The 16,248-nt window shown below is 43.8% G+C and overlaps 1 protein-coding gene across 6 annotated transcripts; it reads right to left on the bottom strand.

The window, feature by feature from the left end:
* Positions 1–3,310: 3,310 nt before the first annotated feature.
* Positions 3,311–15,292, bottom strand: LOC119211491 (centrosome and spindle pole-associated protein 1-like). 6 transcript variants are annotated; one of them, XM_037462445.2, is made up of 30 exons: positions 15,212–15,292; positions 15,062–15,099; positions 14,292–14,415; positions 13,873–13,945; positions 13,576–13,679; positions 13,325–13,390; positions 12,170–12,510; positions 11,982–12,067; positions 11,748–11,844; positions 11,511–11,568; positions 11,053–11,321; positions 10,599–10,717; positions 10,308–10,416; positions 10,085–10,196; positions 9,316–9,354; positions 8,631–8,778; positions 8,369–8,536; positions 8,144–8,256; positions 7,431–7,580; positions 7,172–7,318; positions 6,726–6,839; positions 6,591–6,657; positions 6,301–6,427; positions 6,012–6,151; positions 5,791–5,913; positions 5,205–5,245; positions 5,035–5,095; positions 4,221–4,330; positions 3,988–4,126; positions 3,311–3,717 (listed from the first exon to the last, which is right to left on the bottom strand). In XM_037462445.2, exons 3-30 carry the CDS (start codon positions 14,388–14,390, stop codon positions 3,548–3,550), a joined length of 3,390 nt encoding a protein of 1,129 aa, XP_037318342.2. In that variant the 5' UTR covers positions 14,391–14,415; positions 15,062–15,099; positions 15,212–15,292; the 3' UTR covers positions 3,311–3,547. The 6 variants fall into 6 exon arrangements, with proteins under 6 accessions (XP_037318342.2, XP_037318341.2, XP_037318340.2 ...); XM_037462444.2 differs by lacking the exon at positions 15,062–15,099; XM_037462443.2 differs by having other exon boundaries at positions 15,062–15,292.
* Between the last annotated feature and the right edge of the window lie 956 nt (positions 15,293–16,248).

Raw genomic sequence — 16,248 nt, forward strand, 5'->3', positions numbered from 1 at the left:
TTCATGGACTAGAACATTTTTTAAGTTGAAAATCAGTGCAGCAGATATGAAAAAGTCTATTTAAAAAAATACATTTAAATACATTGTAAAAATTGTAATGACAACACGTCAGGCAGAGCTGCTTAACAAACTTCCAGGTAATTTCTTTTGAAATAATCAGCACTACAAGAAAGGATTTCTCAGCATTCGTTAGAGCAACCTGGTGGCTTGACAGCCAGCTACTCAAAAGCACCCACCTAGGGTTTTGTTTTTTTCGTTCTGGCTAATCAAAAGAGCAACTTTATGCAAGACGTTGTACAATTTTAATACCGATGTCCATAAAAATAAATAAAAACTAGAAATGTCATTCTTCCCCTGGGCTCCACATGTGCAAAAACAACAATGCGATATCCGTAGTGTAGCATTTCAGCCTTTTGAAAGGGATGACACACGTTTGAATTTTGTTTGTTTTTTCCTTTTTATTTTAAGCTGTATAAAGCTGCTCTTAATGTGAATGACGTACTACTCAAGATCCGTCTTGGTTTGGAATAGTGTGGAGAATACTTTTTTTTTACTCAGTCTTGTTTTGCCCTCAGAAAAAGTTGTTTCAGCCTTAAAACGCATTGTGAATTGAGCTTTTAAAACTTGCATGTTGATTTATGTTGCAACGTAAGAAGTGTTTACAGGGTTAAAGGTAACTGGGCGGACCCCCAGGGAAGACCTAGAGCAGGGGTTACCAACCTTTTTTGCCTCAGGGACCGGTTTCATGCAAGACAATATTTCGCAGTGTTGAAGGTGTGACGGATAAACACATTGAAATAACCGGTCGACGGGGGTTTGGGGCGGGGGGGGGCGATGAGGGGTCATCGGTTGTTGACCCCCAGCAAATTCAGCCTAAGCTTTGTCTCCATGCCAACTTTTAATACGGATCTCAAATATTTGTCTGCCTTTCTTTAACTAAAGGTTTCTCTTCTTTGCAGATTCAACCTCTGTTTTTTTTAGCTGCTGCTGTTTCCCCAACGGGAAAGGAAATCCATACATGACCAGATAACACATTTTATTCTACCAGGGAGCATATTTGGTCTGCTGAGCAACATGGTTGAAGCAAACTATCTTGTCTGTCAGAAATCAATAACTCTGCAGGATGTTTACTTCTACCAATCAGAAGGCCACAATCTTGCCAATGCTCCCCTCCGTCTCCCCGTGTCCCTCAACAATTTTCATTTTTCTCCCGTAACACATACACATGAAAACACCCTTCCGAGCCAGTGACTCAGGGTTGGCAGACGAGTAGCACTGTCATTTGTCTGCTGCATCCCCAAGGTAACATAAGGAATAGGCCGCAAAAATGTGTGTGGTTGTGTGAGTGTGCGTTTCAGCTAAATTGGGCAGTAATGTTGTATGGAATGATGAAAGAGTTGATCCAAAATGTGGTTTGATGCTTTGTGGCTTGGCCCTGAGGAGGAGCGGAGGGAAGAGGAGGAGCCAAAGAAGAAAGGAGTTTGGGGGATTTCTTAAGTAGGATACTCTACAAGCACAAGTTGCATCCCTTTTCATTTCTTTTTAATCATGCGCACCAACCTCATGTGTTTGAATATGTTACCTCAAGTTTATTGTTTAGAAAGATGAAAACGATAGTGCCTCGATCCGTTCTGTGTAATACACCACTGCCATCCAGTGGTGACATAATGGGAGTTAGCCATTTCCTGAGAACTCCTCCTAATATATGATAATCAACCACTTCTAAATGGAACAATACACATTTAGGTTAGAATACTATTTAGTTTCTCTGCACTTTGGTCATGTTTTTATTTTACTTTACTAATATGAACAAAATGTATTCAGCTACACAAATTAATGCTCATCAAGACACACACACACACAAGCCGTTGTTGGCTGTGCAGACCTTTAATATCACTAATAGGGCACTCCTGATTAGCATAAGTAAGCTATCGCGTTCATTAGACTTATTAACAACTCAAAAATCAAAACTGAATGGGGTCTTCAACCTGGCTGTCTTTGAAGTCCCCTGGAGTCATTTTCATGGGCTGTGTTTTTCTGATGGTAAATGAAGAGGATCTTTGAAGCAATAGAATGTTATGTTGATGACAAAGTAAAGTATGAAACAAAGCCAATATGGTGGGACTGTCATGTCCCTGTCGGCTACCATGGTGGATTATTAGCAATGAAACACAGAGTGAGGCAATAATGATTAAAAAAAGTGATATTAAAGACATAAACCACTAGATCACCTAGGCACTAAAGTTACAGTCTGTAGAAGCTTGGCTGATGCTTTGCATTCCTAAATGGGCTTAAAAGCAGTTTTAAAATATCTAAATAGCTGCATATACCACAAAATTAAAGTGACTGTGCAGTGTCAACTGGAGACAAGCCTGAAGGCTGGACTCCGACTTCCTGGAACCATCTGGGGTTTTGGGCTGCCGATAACTTTATTGGAGAAATAAATTGTTTCTTTTCCTGGACAATCAATTTTCGGATAAAGTTGCTAGCCATGCTATGGTGGCTTTCTAAATGTGTGTGTGTGTGTGTGTGTGTGTAGACACTGGGGTGTCTGGTTGAGTAATGGGGGCGTTGCAGAGGTGAGATGGCTTCAATCTTTCTTCCTACCCAAAGCTTGAGAAGGTCATCATTCAGACAGAGAGCTATAAAATAGTACCCTAAAATACAGAACAGTACCTCATAATAGTTTTTGACACTTTTGAGTATTGTAATCTTGTAATACATTTTGTTAGCTATGAGAGAATAAGAAATATTTTTTGTGAACATGCAGACTTGCTTCCCAGCGCTATGGAAGTTTCATTTTTTGGAAAGCTCCTGAATCCTCATCAGCACAAAACCACCCCAGTTCCTGTCAAAATAAGTTTTGGGGACTGGGATCTGGGGACAGACTCTTCAGACATTCTCTTTCGACTGCCATTCTTAGTGCAACAGAAATGTCTATGCTGTGAGCTAAATGCCAACAGCTAACATTACACACTGAATTTACCTTAGTTTAGTTGAATAAAACCAGGGGAATCTGCAGATAAAATCACAGGTTCAGCATCTTCTTTCAAAATCTAAATTGTTCTAAATCATATACTTCTTTTCCTTATTGGGATTTTGTCAAGACATAACACTTCATACTAAAAGTCAGATTCATTTCTTTGCCCACCTGCATTCTCAAGAACCCACCCCTCCCTGCCTGATTAGCTAGAACTCATTGCCATCAACAAGTAAGTATTTGGCACTTACATTTTTAAACCCAATGTGAGAAATGATGAATGCCGTTTATCCAATTTTTAAGTATCTTGAAGAAAAAAAGTTCGCACAATTAAAATATAACTTATTTATTATGACATAATTTAGTTAATAAAATAGAATAAAACTTCTCACTGAGATATTGAGGATCTCTGTCGTAGACAATCATTAAAATATACTCATAAGTATCAGTTTTCAGCCATTCATATTGAAGGACGTCGAATAGTAAACACATTATTTTTAACAGATCAGGTCTGTCTGTAAGGTGGGTCGTCAACAGAAGAGGGCCCCTCCCCCAGGGGACGTGACGCTACGTTATCAACCGCTCCCTCCTCGGCGGTCGGGACAAACATTTCAGCGTCTCTGTCGTTCCCGGCATCCATGGATCCGTGGAGGGCCTGTCCACAGAGCCCCGGCAGTCAAGGCGGTGAAGAGAGAATTGGGGCGGGGAGGAGCCGTCATCGAGGACAGCCACCGGTCCTGGGGGAGGGAGGCGGACACTTACACCAGTGCATGGATTGCTGCAGATCTCAGTGTTTAATATATAAACACAGATGTGCGATGTGGATCCCCTAGAATCAGCGGTTCTCTTTTTTTTTTTTTTTACATTGTACAATTTAAAATGGAAAAAGCCTGCGGAACATTCCTTGGGGGATAGGGAGACTGCTTTGCTGATATTTGCATAAGAAACTGGAATATCTACATAAAAACACAAGAACCACCAGTAGAGCTCAATCTTTCAAGTCGTACCGGCTGCCTTGCTACGGCGGCTGATGGACAACAGACGTCCTGACCCATCCCGACTTCCCCTGTGGACGCCGGGCTCCACTTCCTGTCCATCCCCTGCGAGGGCGGAGTAGTCGTCCTGACGGCTGGAAAAGTCTCGCTCCTGAAAAGCAGAGGACATGAAGAGAAGGTGTTACAGAGTTTGCTCTGGTCATCGAGTGTAGCTCACGGTGCACATCATGTTTTACATGCACCACCTGAGGGGGCTGTGGCCGTTTGGACATCCGCCTCCTCTCCCTGGCTGACAGCGGGGGGGCTGTATCCGCTTCTGGGGTGTGCCGCGCTGGTAAAGCCTCACCGAGGGGATCTAAACACACACACACACACACACACACACACACAGCGAAAAAGCCTAAATCAGCCCCTGGACTCGTAGGTAAACAACGTTGAGAGCAAATTAATGTGTAATATGATCAGACTTCCACATCAATGCGAGATAAGTTGTATGGAGCAATACATTCCTCAGTGTGTGGAAAACGGAGCCACAAAGCAGAGCTTTAGCTGCTCAAGGAGCCGAGTTACAGCTCAGTCAGCAAGACACGGTAGAATACTTCCTTGTCCATAGTCTTTGCTACACTCTTTGCTAAACAGGTAGAAACTACAAATCCATGATTGGACATTGTGTAGTTCCAATCCAATTGCATACGGCGCTGTATGCAGATTTTTACAACAATGCGCCTTAAGCAGTCATGAGGGTTGCAGGCGACAGCTTTCACCCTGGACATAAACTGTTTGAGGCCCTTCCCTCTGGCAGGAGGCTGCGGTCCATCAGGACCAAGACCTCCCGCTACAGGAACAGCTTCTTCCTGTTAGCGGGTAGGCATAAATAAAGACCAGGGCCCCCAGTGTCAGATTTTTGCACAAAATTACGAATTAAATTAAGAATTTGCTCTGATTAGTTCAGTTCCACGTGTGGTGTGACACTGATATCCCCGATTCCAAACAATGTCAAATCTTAGTTTAAAAGTGATTATTATTCAAAGTATGAGTGTATAAATGTGTGCATCTTACCAATGAAAGCGCTCTCTGAGTCCAGCAGAGAACCTCTGGCAGACCTCCCACTCCCACTCCTCTTTAATGCAGGTCACCCCCCAATGGTTACAAGTTAGTAGCTGTACATTAAGATGGAATCAGAATGACTGTAGCTAAAGAACAGCTGCTATTCCTTCTTTTCAACTCACCAGATAATCATTGTGGTGTGGTGGAGACAGATCGCAATAATCTGCAACACAGGGATTCCAAATATAATCTATTTATATTTGCTACCACAGACATATTAGAACCCACAGACCCCATTTCAGACCAACTATTAGCAATGTTGTTTAGCCAGCCTTTCCATATGAATAGAACATTAATTATGTTAACTGCTGACTCCCTTTGTGTAAAGTAGTCAACCAGTGCCTAGCTGATGTGAATATAGTCATGAAATGAGAGCCGAATTTAGAAAACAAGACTGATTATTAATATCAAGTGCGAATGCAAAAAAACAATGAAACACATTTCACTAGTCAGTTACAGAGCACAAGGCAATCTAGGGTCTAATTGGGGCCCATCTACAGATTTATATTCAGTGTTTCTGCTTGGTGCTCGGAGGTGGCTCTTGGTGGGGCAGGACACCCCCTCATTCAATGGTAGGGGAAACACTCATTTTCATCCTCAACATTAGAAACAATTTAGAGTGGCATGAGAAACCAACCAACGCCCTAAAGCTGCCGCATAATGAAAGTGAAACTACTGCCAAGGGGAGAGAGTAGGACGCGCTCTTACCGTCCTGGACTGTAGACCCCCGGCTGCTGAACTGCTGATCCATGTAGTCCCGCCTCCTCCTGCTGGCCACACCCACTGCTTCCTGCTTGGGCACCTCTCTGAAGCACAGTCTGGACTCGCCGTCTGACTCGCACACACACACACACACACACACACACACTAGTGAGCCAATGGCGGCGGGTTGCGGCTGAGTACAGTGACAAGCGTAGGTTTTATGTTACCCGAGTGTTTGAGCTGATCGGAGTCGTGGATCCGCACCAAGTTTCTGGGCTCCGTGTTTCTGGAGTTTGGCCGGCGGACCGGAGCCTGGAGCCGCAGCCGTGCCATGTCGAACACGTCCACCTGGGGGCGCTCCCGGTGTCTGCACAAAGACACAAAGACACACTCAGATGGCACCGCAGGATCCTTACGCATTATAAACCTTTTAGTCTTTTCTCAAGCAACATCCCTTATTTCTACCCTCTATGCCAGGGGGATTCAGCTAAAATATAAAGTTCGAGGAAATTTGACCTGTCACTCAAAGGAGAGTCCAACTCCTCCCAGTCGACCTGCTGCAGACGAACCTCCAGTCGCTTCTCTTCGTTGCGAAGATGGCGACGCAGAGCCGACAGCTCGCTGAACACGTCGCGCTGGTCCCCTGGAAACGCACACAGGCTACAAACTGAGACCGCGCTCTCGTGTGTGACACTAACATAGCGTATTACCACAGGACACGTTCAGTGATTGTACTGCCCATTGATCGCTGTGCTAAATTGCCAGCGTCTGACTGCTATGATGGCGTTTCCTAACTGACAGAGTACCTGCAGCCCGAAGCTGGTTTCTACGAGCCGGGACCGGAGGGGACTGGAGACCCGACAAAGAGCTCTCCTGAAAGACATGAAACTCTTGAGTACACATCTTTCATACAGACAAAGTGGTATGCATGTGAGACTCACAGACAGAGGGGCAGTTGAATGCTGGCTGTCAACAGTCGGGGGGGTGCGGGTGTACTGGTGTAGGCCATGTCTCTTCTGCAGGGTGGGGATTGGTGGGGAAGGCTCCCTGCACACCTGCGAACACACAGACACCCATTGGCTACATTAATCAAGCGGAGATCAGGACAAAGGATGAAAAGAGGAATCATCATTTAGAGATAATAAATCCCACTAATGAACTCTCCATGTCCCAATGCATCTCCCTTCCTCTCATATCATCCCTCTCATCCTCTCTGGATATTATTGATATCAGTGTCAAACCTTTTGTGATTTTCTTTCCAACTGACTCCTGACTCCGTTTTTAGAACAACTTTCCAGTTCATAGTTTGGTTCTGTTATCCATTTGCTAAAGCTTCAAGTGTCGATATTGCAGCAGTGTGGCATTGGGAATCAGTCAAACATCTAACCTCCTTCTCCACCCGAGCTTGCCTCTCCTTCTCATACTGCTTCCTCAGTGCTGCCCTCTCCTTCTCCTCTGCTTCATTCTTCTTCCTCTCCATCTCCTTCTTCCTCCGTTCAGTCAGTTCAATCAGCTCTTCATTCTTGGCCTTTTGCTGAGAGACAGAAGCATTAGGGGGAGATTAAAGGAAAGGAGAGAGAATTGAAATCTCAATGATTTAAAACACAAGTGTAAACCCTACCCATGACTTATTTTTCGCTCCTCACCTCCATTTCCTTCCGTTTCTTCCTCTCTTGCTCCTCATCGAACTCCCTCTGGATGCGAGCTCTCTGCTCCGCCAGCCTCTTCTCCTCTTTCTCCTCCTCCAGTCTTGTCCTTTCCCTCTCCTCTGCCTTTTTCAGCAATTTTTCATCTATCTGCAAAAAAACACAGATTACAAGACAACAGAAAATTAGTGAACAGAACTCCAAAAACAGGAAACAACTTGGACCGAAAACACCTGCAAGAACCTCTCACTGTGTGCCAATGTTTTTTACTTTTCCTGCCAGTTAAAGGGTGTACAAAATGATACTGTTCATTTCCTGGTGCATGTAGGTCATCATGCCCATGATCATGGGTTTACTCTAACATAAGCCACATTCAATCATCTGAACTTATTTAATTACTAAGAGGAACTGGGCCAATCAAGAGGGGATTTGATGAGAATCAAAACCCAAATCTGTTAAATGACCAACTGAGTTAATTATTTGTTGTTGTTTTACATCAATAGATTCTTTCCATTTTATCTTTGCAGATGGTGCGACAGTATCAGCGGTGAACAGAAAAAAAATAATTCTCAAGAAAAAGCCCCCCATTCACCCACTGACTTTAGAAATGTTCAGGTTTTAAGAAAAACTACTGCTATAGCTATTATAATAGCCAATGTTTTAGTTGTATGGTCTCATATAGTTGAAGCACAACCAAATGTTCAAAGCAGTACCTGCTGTTGGAGGTAGGCTTTGTACTTGTCCTGCTCGTGGAGCTGCTGTTGGGTGGGCTGGTTGGAAAACACACTGCCTCTGGCAAACTGTTGCGTTTGGCCACGAGTGGAACCTACAAAAGACAGAAGTTCTGCATGAGTGGGACCCAAGAAGCTTCTTTTTAAAGAAAATCGTACAGGGCAGATCCTGAGGTGTAGCAAAGAGAACAAAGCGGGTTCCGGTACCAGAGAGCCCGTCACGGGCGTGATGGCTGTTGCACTCTGCCACAGAGCCGGAGACCCTCTGGTTGGGGCTGGGGGGCTCTGGGCGGCGGGTCGCCGTGGCTCTTCTCTGCCACTGTTCCGGGTTGATGTAGGCCTCCTCATTCAGTTTGTGCATCTGGTGGAGGTCAGCTGGACAAAGGAGTTTCCTCATGCATAAGAAATATAACAAAAAAAAGGTATTTGCTGCATTTTAAGAATGGGACACTAAAGGTGTGGGAGGTACCGATCAGGTTTCCCGTGCCGTCCCTCAGCGGGGCGCCCCCTCCACCTCGACCCCACGGCTGGTGGTTCTTCATATCTGCCTCCAGCTGGGCCTCGTAGCGCTCCTCGTCCTCCCTCTCCAACCGCTTCTGCTCCTGTTGCTGCTGGATCTGCAGCACAGCATTTAGCTTTGATCAATCATCCTTCAATTATCAGAGTGTAATTCTCTAAACACATACAATATACAGTATATATATATTATATAGCCAAAATCATCAAAATTATTTCAAATAAAAGGCGTGAAATATCTCACATTGCATGTAATGAGTCTATTTAATATATTAGTTTCACCTTTTAAGTTGAATTACTGAAAGTAATGAGCTTTTGCACGATATTCGAATTTTTCGAGTTTCACCTGTAGTAACAACAGTGATCAGATACCTGGCACCAAAATAACTACAACTTGGAATTGGTACTTATAGATCTATGATGGAGGGGTCAAAATGAAGAAGCACATAATTAACTCTGGGATGTTCTTATATAGAAAACAAAATGAAAGCATACAGGATAAGTAGAGTGGAGAAGGATGGAAGACTGTGATGGGATGTGAAGTAACAGGCTGATTGGGAGGGGTTCTATCTACAAATTAACGAGGAGCTAGGGGCCACTATCACTAGGTATTTTATTCTTAACCAAGTCTGTTTTACCTGGTCGTAAAGCTCGCTGTTCCCTCTGCTGGAGGCTCCCTGCCAACATATCACACACTCGGATGCAGTGAAAGTTAAAGGCCCCAGACAAGGTGATGCCGGTGCCAACAAAGCCGTTTACTTTTACTTGTGGGTTAAACCCATTATACAGATACATGTATGAATCCTTCACTATCTTCAACTATCCTCTGAAGCGAAGACATAACGGAATGGTTTCTAACTGATATTTAAAAAATGTGATGCTTTGCTTTAATGAAATAATCAGTTTAGAATCCACATCTCATAACATCCTCTCAACAAGCACTGTAGCTCCGCCCCTCCACTGCTGGTGCTTAAGTTGCAAGCGCGCACAAAGGCCATCATACTCAACATGTAGTTCTTTATTCATCATTAGGGCAGAAAACAAAACGACACCTCGAAGAAGCAAAGCTAGACAGTAGAGGTGATCGATTGGATATGTAATATCGAAACAAAGAGGTTTAATATCCTGTTAACAATTCCAATGCAATTCCAAACCTTTATGACCCTGTGTGTCTACAGCATTTCCAAACTAAATTACCGTCTTTGTTAAATCTTCAGAGGTTAATAGTGCTTTTATATCAGTGAGCCAGTGGTGGAGTTAGCGCTTAATACCATACAAAGAGTCAGAGGTACACGACAAGTTGGAAACTTCCTCCATGCTTGTTGTACATGTTGGCAGCCATTACCTCAAACATGTAGTTCAAAGTTAAATCATAAACCCAATAGCTGTGAGAACAGTTTGACCCACCTGTTGTTTCAAAGCCTCCCTGTAGCTCAGAACTCTGTCCCGGGTCGACCCGGATCCCTCTGATGGGAGAACCCGGGTGTGTGCGTCCACGGCACTGGCCTCACGGCTAGGCCTGTCAGGAGAGACCAAGAGTCAGTCTAATGGAACACAATTAATATTATCAAGTTCATTCTGTGCAGTGAGAACGACTAAAAAGAGTGTGTGTGTTATGGGGGTAATTTACTGTGGTGGAGGCTCAGGGAAGGTGCTACCACTGTGCTGGCTGTGGGGGCTATAGGTTCCAAACTGGCTGGGCGGCGCTCCCCCTGCTGGTACGTTCCAGTAGGAGGACACTAGCGGAAGAGAAAGGGAAAACGCACACATAATTATACAGAGTTATTAATAGTAATAATAATAGTGGAGGAAAAGCTGATTGTAGCATTTCTATTTAGTCTTTAGCCATTATGTTCCTCAGCTATTATAGGTGTTCAAGTTCCTTCACTCCCTCCATTTAAGAGAGGAGACGTGTGCTTACAGTACGCCATGTTGGGGTCCAGCAGGTTTCTGGTGTTGTAGTTGTAATGGGGCTCTCCATACAGGCTCCTGTAGGCCTCACCAAGGGCTGAAGGAGGGCGAGGAGGAATCAAGGGGATTCTGGGGATCCAAAGCAGGATATGAAAAAATCAATTTTGTTTTAGATACAGTGCTTCATTTGTAGAATGTTCTAACTTTTCTCCTGCCAGTAACCTGCCAAAATCTCTAGAAAAAGGAATTATGCATGCAGGCTTAATCATGTCCAATTATAGCTTGTCGGTGTCCCCATCACAGTTCAGAATTCCCTCTCCCAAGGCAGAGTTACATTTGAGGAAGCACCGTGCCAAACGCATCGAGGCTCCTGTGTCTACGTTGTAATAAAAGCCCCTCACAGGCTATCCCTGGCTGAGCGCCTGACAGGTAGAGCTGATGTCAAGTTAAAGTCCACGGGGTACCTGGGAGTGTCTGTGGCTCTGGGGAAGGAGGGCGCAGGGGGCTGGCTGTTGGGCGACAGGCTCAGGGCGGAGCTGTACTCCAGCAGAGGGGACTGGAAGGCGACGTGGGGCAGCTCAGGAGGAGGAATAGGAGTCTCTCTGACTCGGAAGCCCACCCTCACGTGACTAGGAAGGCCTCTGGAGGAGGTCTCGCTCGCCCCTGAACCTGAAGGCTGCATCACCTGATGAGTTTGTTTTCGGTACAGTCCGAACTGTCTGATCCGGTCTGGCTGATTGGTGGAATTAGACACAAATGGAGAGATTGAGGTTTATTGAATGTATTCAAATGAATCTTTCAGTCATGTTTTCAGTGTGAGTTTTTTTTTACCCTTTAAATGGTCAGATAATGATATAAAAAGTAATCAACAGTCTAACTTTAACCAAACTACACGAGGCCCGGGCGGCGGGTGGCTGCTGACCTGTTTCTCAGGATCATTGGCCCCCGTTGCTGCGACTTTCATCTCCAAATCTTTCTCCCTGCAACAAATGACAAAGATATGAGCGACTGGAGGTCCACGGCTCTCCTCGGTAACACTTTGAAGAAGCGCCAGGTCCCCGAGGGACAAGCTGTGCCATCTTATGACCGACGTTCATCCATCATAGACAATGAAGATACTTGCTTTAGGTGCTAGAAAGTAAGAAAGAAGACACCACACCTTTTCTTGTTTCTATGCTGTTCCGCTATCTGCTCCTGGAGCTCCTGTCTGTAGCGCTCCTTCCTCCTCTGCAATGCTTCTTCTGTGTCGGCCGCTCCTGGAAAAAAAAAAAAAAGAATCAGTCAATAACCAACTTTAAAATAAAATAGCAGTTGAACAAATCTCTTTAAACAATTAATGAGTGCCTTTCATAACAATACCCATTCAAATGGACTTTTAGCAACGTCCTTTCACCTATTTTAAGGCCAGTGGCAAACTCCACATCCTCATTGTTGGTCAGTGCTCTCGATCCCCGGCCGACTAGATTCGCACTCTTCTCCCTTGGGAAAGCAGAACAGAAATGGTAAAAGCTAAGATAAAAGGACAAACTATGTCTGCTATTTTTCAATCATCCTTTTTTTAACATGCATGAATATACATACCTCCAATCAGTCTTATTGAATGGTCTGTTCTCATAACAAGCCTCAACCCCGATATGCCTTCGCCTTCTTCTATCCACCAGCTCCAGCTCCTTGAAGTACTCCTCCTCCTCTTCCTCTTCCTCCTCCTGGTCCTGGTCCAAAGACTTCCCCAGCCGGTCACAGTGCCTCCGAGGTACTGACGTCTGCTCCTCGTCCGCCTCAGGGCCAGGGGTCAGGATATCGGCTCTGAGACGCAAAGGCCTGTGCGATCCCCTGATGTTCTCTGTGAGAGTGGCCACATCCCTTCGGGAAGGAGGTCGCTGTTTGGAAGGAGCATCTGCCTGGCTTTCAAGCAGGTGTTGCTAATGGAGACAAGAATGTGAAAGGAAATGTTTAACTACTGTGTGGGACAATATCACATCCAAAGCATTCATCTCAAGCAGTGTTTGTTTGGCTATTAGTTTAACCATTTAAACATTACTTTTAACCAATATTTAGACTAAAAGTAAGATGTATCATAAGTATGTTCAGCCACTTCTGCCTTATTTTTAGCTGTTGATTCCGCTCTGTATTCATTATTTTTCGCCATTTTTTCAGTTATTCCCAGGGGCGGACTGGCCGGAGGAGATAGCTGGGAAATCCCTGGTGGGCTGACCGGGTTGGACTGGTCCGATACTGGCCCACCTCCATCACCAACCAGCCCTCCCTCTGACTTCACAGAACAGTATTGTATTGAATTCTGGTCGGGTATCATGGCAATTTTTAATTTTGTTCCTATGTAATCCTACATTGTGACACAACTTATTGTTTTGTTATGCACCTTCGCGCTGACGGGCCGACGGTGCGCGCTGGCGATACAACCGACGGTTCCCAGACGGCGCGGCTGTCACCCGGCTATGGATTTGGCCCGCAAGTTTTGCCAATGTGGATTTAGCACTCGCGGGCCACCTAAAATGACGTGGTGCGCCACAAGTGCCCTAGGCGAATCAAATAAAAAAACAGGCCCGCTTGGATGCTAAATCTGTATTAGTAAACAATGAAAGGGATCACTCAGTCTGCTTTCTGACAGAATCTGGTCAGCAGCCAGAAGTGATTAATTGTTTTTCCTTCATTTCAATAATATATGATATGATCTGTAAACCAACAGACATCGGTATGCCGTAAAGAGACATTTACCTGGATGGATCTCCTGTTATTGAGGCGAATTAATGGTCCAGGCTCCGCAGGGCCAAAGTGCTTCTTCTGTAACATGAAAATATCACTTTCATGATTTCATCATGGTGACGTTTACACTTCGAGCCACCTGCATTGCAGCTTACGTCTACGTTTCATCTCACACACCTTGTGTTTCTGGGGCAGTGACATGGACCTTAGGTAAATACCGATGTATGTGGAACAAAGTAAACTTAAACATTTGTGACATTCACCTGAGCCATGTAGCGCCTGTAATCCATGCGGAGCTCATGCCGCAGCCTCTGTTTCTTCCGCTCATACTCGACACCGAGCGGTAGCCCCGCAGTGCAACTCTCTTCTGACGAGACACATGCATCAATATTTATTTGCATGATGGGACACAAGGTGAAGGGTTTATACTGGTCAAACAACCATGTGACCAAACAAGAAAACAACAACGTGTACCCTGCCGAGCTCACATGACAACACACATCACAGGTTATTATAGACTGCAGGTATCTGCTCATCAAGTTTAAAAGGGGAAACCGTACCTTTCTCCTGTGATATCGACCTGGGAGGGATGTTCTCCTTAGCAGTGGACTCATAGGCTCTGTGAGGTTTAGCCTGTCAGTTGAAAATACAACATTGTGCATTAAAAGAAACCCAGGAAACAGGATCACTGATGAAAGTCATACTTGACCTGTGACCTGTTCATAGATTTACATTTCACTCAATACTTTCTAGCAGTTATAATTAAAAAGTGTTGCATCTTAATCATTTTGGCTTATGTTCCCAATTAACAACAATAAACCCCATGTTTACTTTTTTCAAATGTTTATCATTGGATTCACAAAAAGTCATGCAGCAGAATTTGACTAACTCGAGTTATGAATGGGTGTATAATACGTGGTCATCAATCAACCCGGACCTGGTTCTGAGCAAGTTTGAAACCTCTATCATTCCAACCCACCTTTATTTCTATGTACGGAGGGTCATGTTCCAAACTGGCTCTATCCTCGGCCATCCTCGCCTTCCGCTCCCTGATGAAGTTCTCCAGCTCGTCATCCATCTCATCGAGGCAAAGTCAGAAACCCCTACTCAGAACACAAAGTCTGTAATTAAATAATAGATTCAAGGCAACTCTTTCAGTTGGATAGTTAATAACTAATATAAGTTAATATAATATATAATGATTAATATAATTTAATCAGCAGATTGGATGAACATATTCGCGCCTCTCTAATTGGTGATACTGGATTCAGGTTAAAGGAATCATGTTGTACTGTTGAGGAACGTTACTGTTTACTTTAGGGTTGAATTATGAGTCATAGAAACGTCTTTCAATATGTCTTGGGTGCCATTAAATTCTGTGGGCAAAATAATGGTGATGAGTATTATAATAGCCTGAAATATGGAAATCGACTAACGTCACAATCCTTCAACAAGTCGGACAAGCCGGTGATGCTACTGTTTCTTTAATTGGCCGTTGTCAGGCAACCACAATGAACACGATATAGCGTCATTTATGCCTACGGATAGCAATTGCCCACTTAACTGTATTAGCTTAGCAAGTGTGGTTGATAAGAAAACAATACGTTTAACACGTTGAATGGGATGGCAATTGTTCAGACTTTAAATTAAACGGTATCTTACTTTAGTAAGCGTGTTACGTTGGCTTTAACTGAAGTAAAAGGAAAACCCAAGTTAAAGCCAAACGACACAAAAATAAGAAATGCTAACCTTAGCCAGCGATTAGCTCCTCGTCCAGCAGGCGATAGCTTTCAACGGATTCAATAATAATTAGCAACTTATTATCGTTTCCTGTAAACCAGACCAACCATTGAGCGATTTCAGAATATGGCGCTGCCGGATAAGGCTATGTTTGCTAACCTGCAAGTTTTAGCTGTGCCTTGGTCGTCCAGTTTGAGTTGAGCATCCCTATAAAGTCTTTAACGTTGTATAATACGAACATTGCACTACTTCCGGTTTTAAGTGTAAAATAAAAGCACACCATTGTTATATGTTTGGGGTAGTTTTTCGTGTTCCGATGTAAGGGTTTCGGCACAGGGGATGTCGCATGTATGTTTGTTATTTCATTTTTGGGCTAAATATGATAGAATGAATTGTAACGATACGTCTCAGTTGGTTACAACATTGTCTGAGTCTACATAAAATAATCAGAAATTACGCCAAGTTTATTGTTTGTCATAACGGTTCATCCAGGTCGTGAATTAATATACATTATTTCAGGGATTTCAAATATGGTCCCTTACAAGTCGGACAGGCCAGCGTTGCGACATCGGGGTTTCTCATTTCAAAGCTCAATTGTCATATCCGACCAGGTGGAACTGACATCCAGAATCACACAATCAAAGAAGAGTTCGGTAACGCTGGCGAGGTAATCACAGATTTGGACTTTCCGGTTCTAGCTCGTCGGCGGAACGGTGTCCCAACAAAAACGGCACCGTGATGTCCTTCAAGTACAACCCTAAACAACCAGGATTTGACCAGAACGGTCTGTCTGCGAGCTTGACGAATCACAAGGACCGTCTGCAGTGCAATGCGGAAAGTCCATCTTACATACATATTCAATAAATTCAGTTATAGATGTTAGCATGGCCTCAAACATAGTGAGCTCATTATTTAATTATTATTATCATTTTGTACTAAAGTAGTTATTTTCTTCAAAAGTGTGTTTTCGATTCATTATTTAGTATATTGCAACACTATTCAATAACGTCCCTTATGAAGTGCAGCGTCACCAAAATAATGTCATAAATCAATGGGCCTATTGTACTACAGCTGTTATTTTGATTAAATGCGCTTTGATTAATTATGGTGACATATTATTGGGAAGAATATTAAATAATTCAAATTCAGTGTTTAACTGCCAGGCAGTTGTAGTCAAGCAGAAATCGATGAGAAAT

Source organism: Pungitius pungitius, chromosome 2 (assembly GCF_949316345.1).
Source record: "Pungitius pungitius chromosome 2, fPunPun2.1, whole genome shotgun sequence".
Taxonomy (NCBI): domain Eukaryota; kingdom Metazoa; phylum Chordata; class Actinopteri; order Perciformes; family Gasterosteidae; genus Pungitius; species Pungitius pungitius.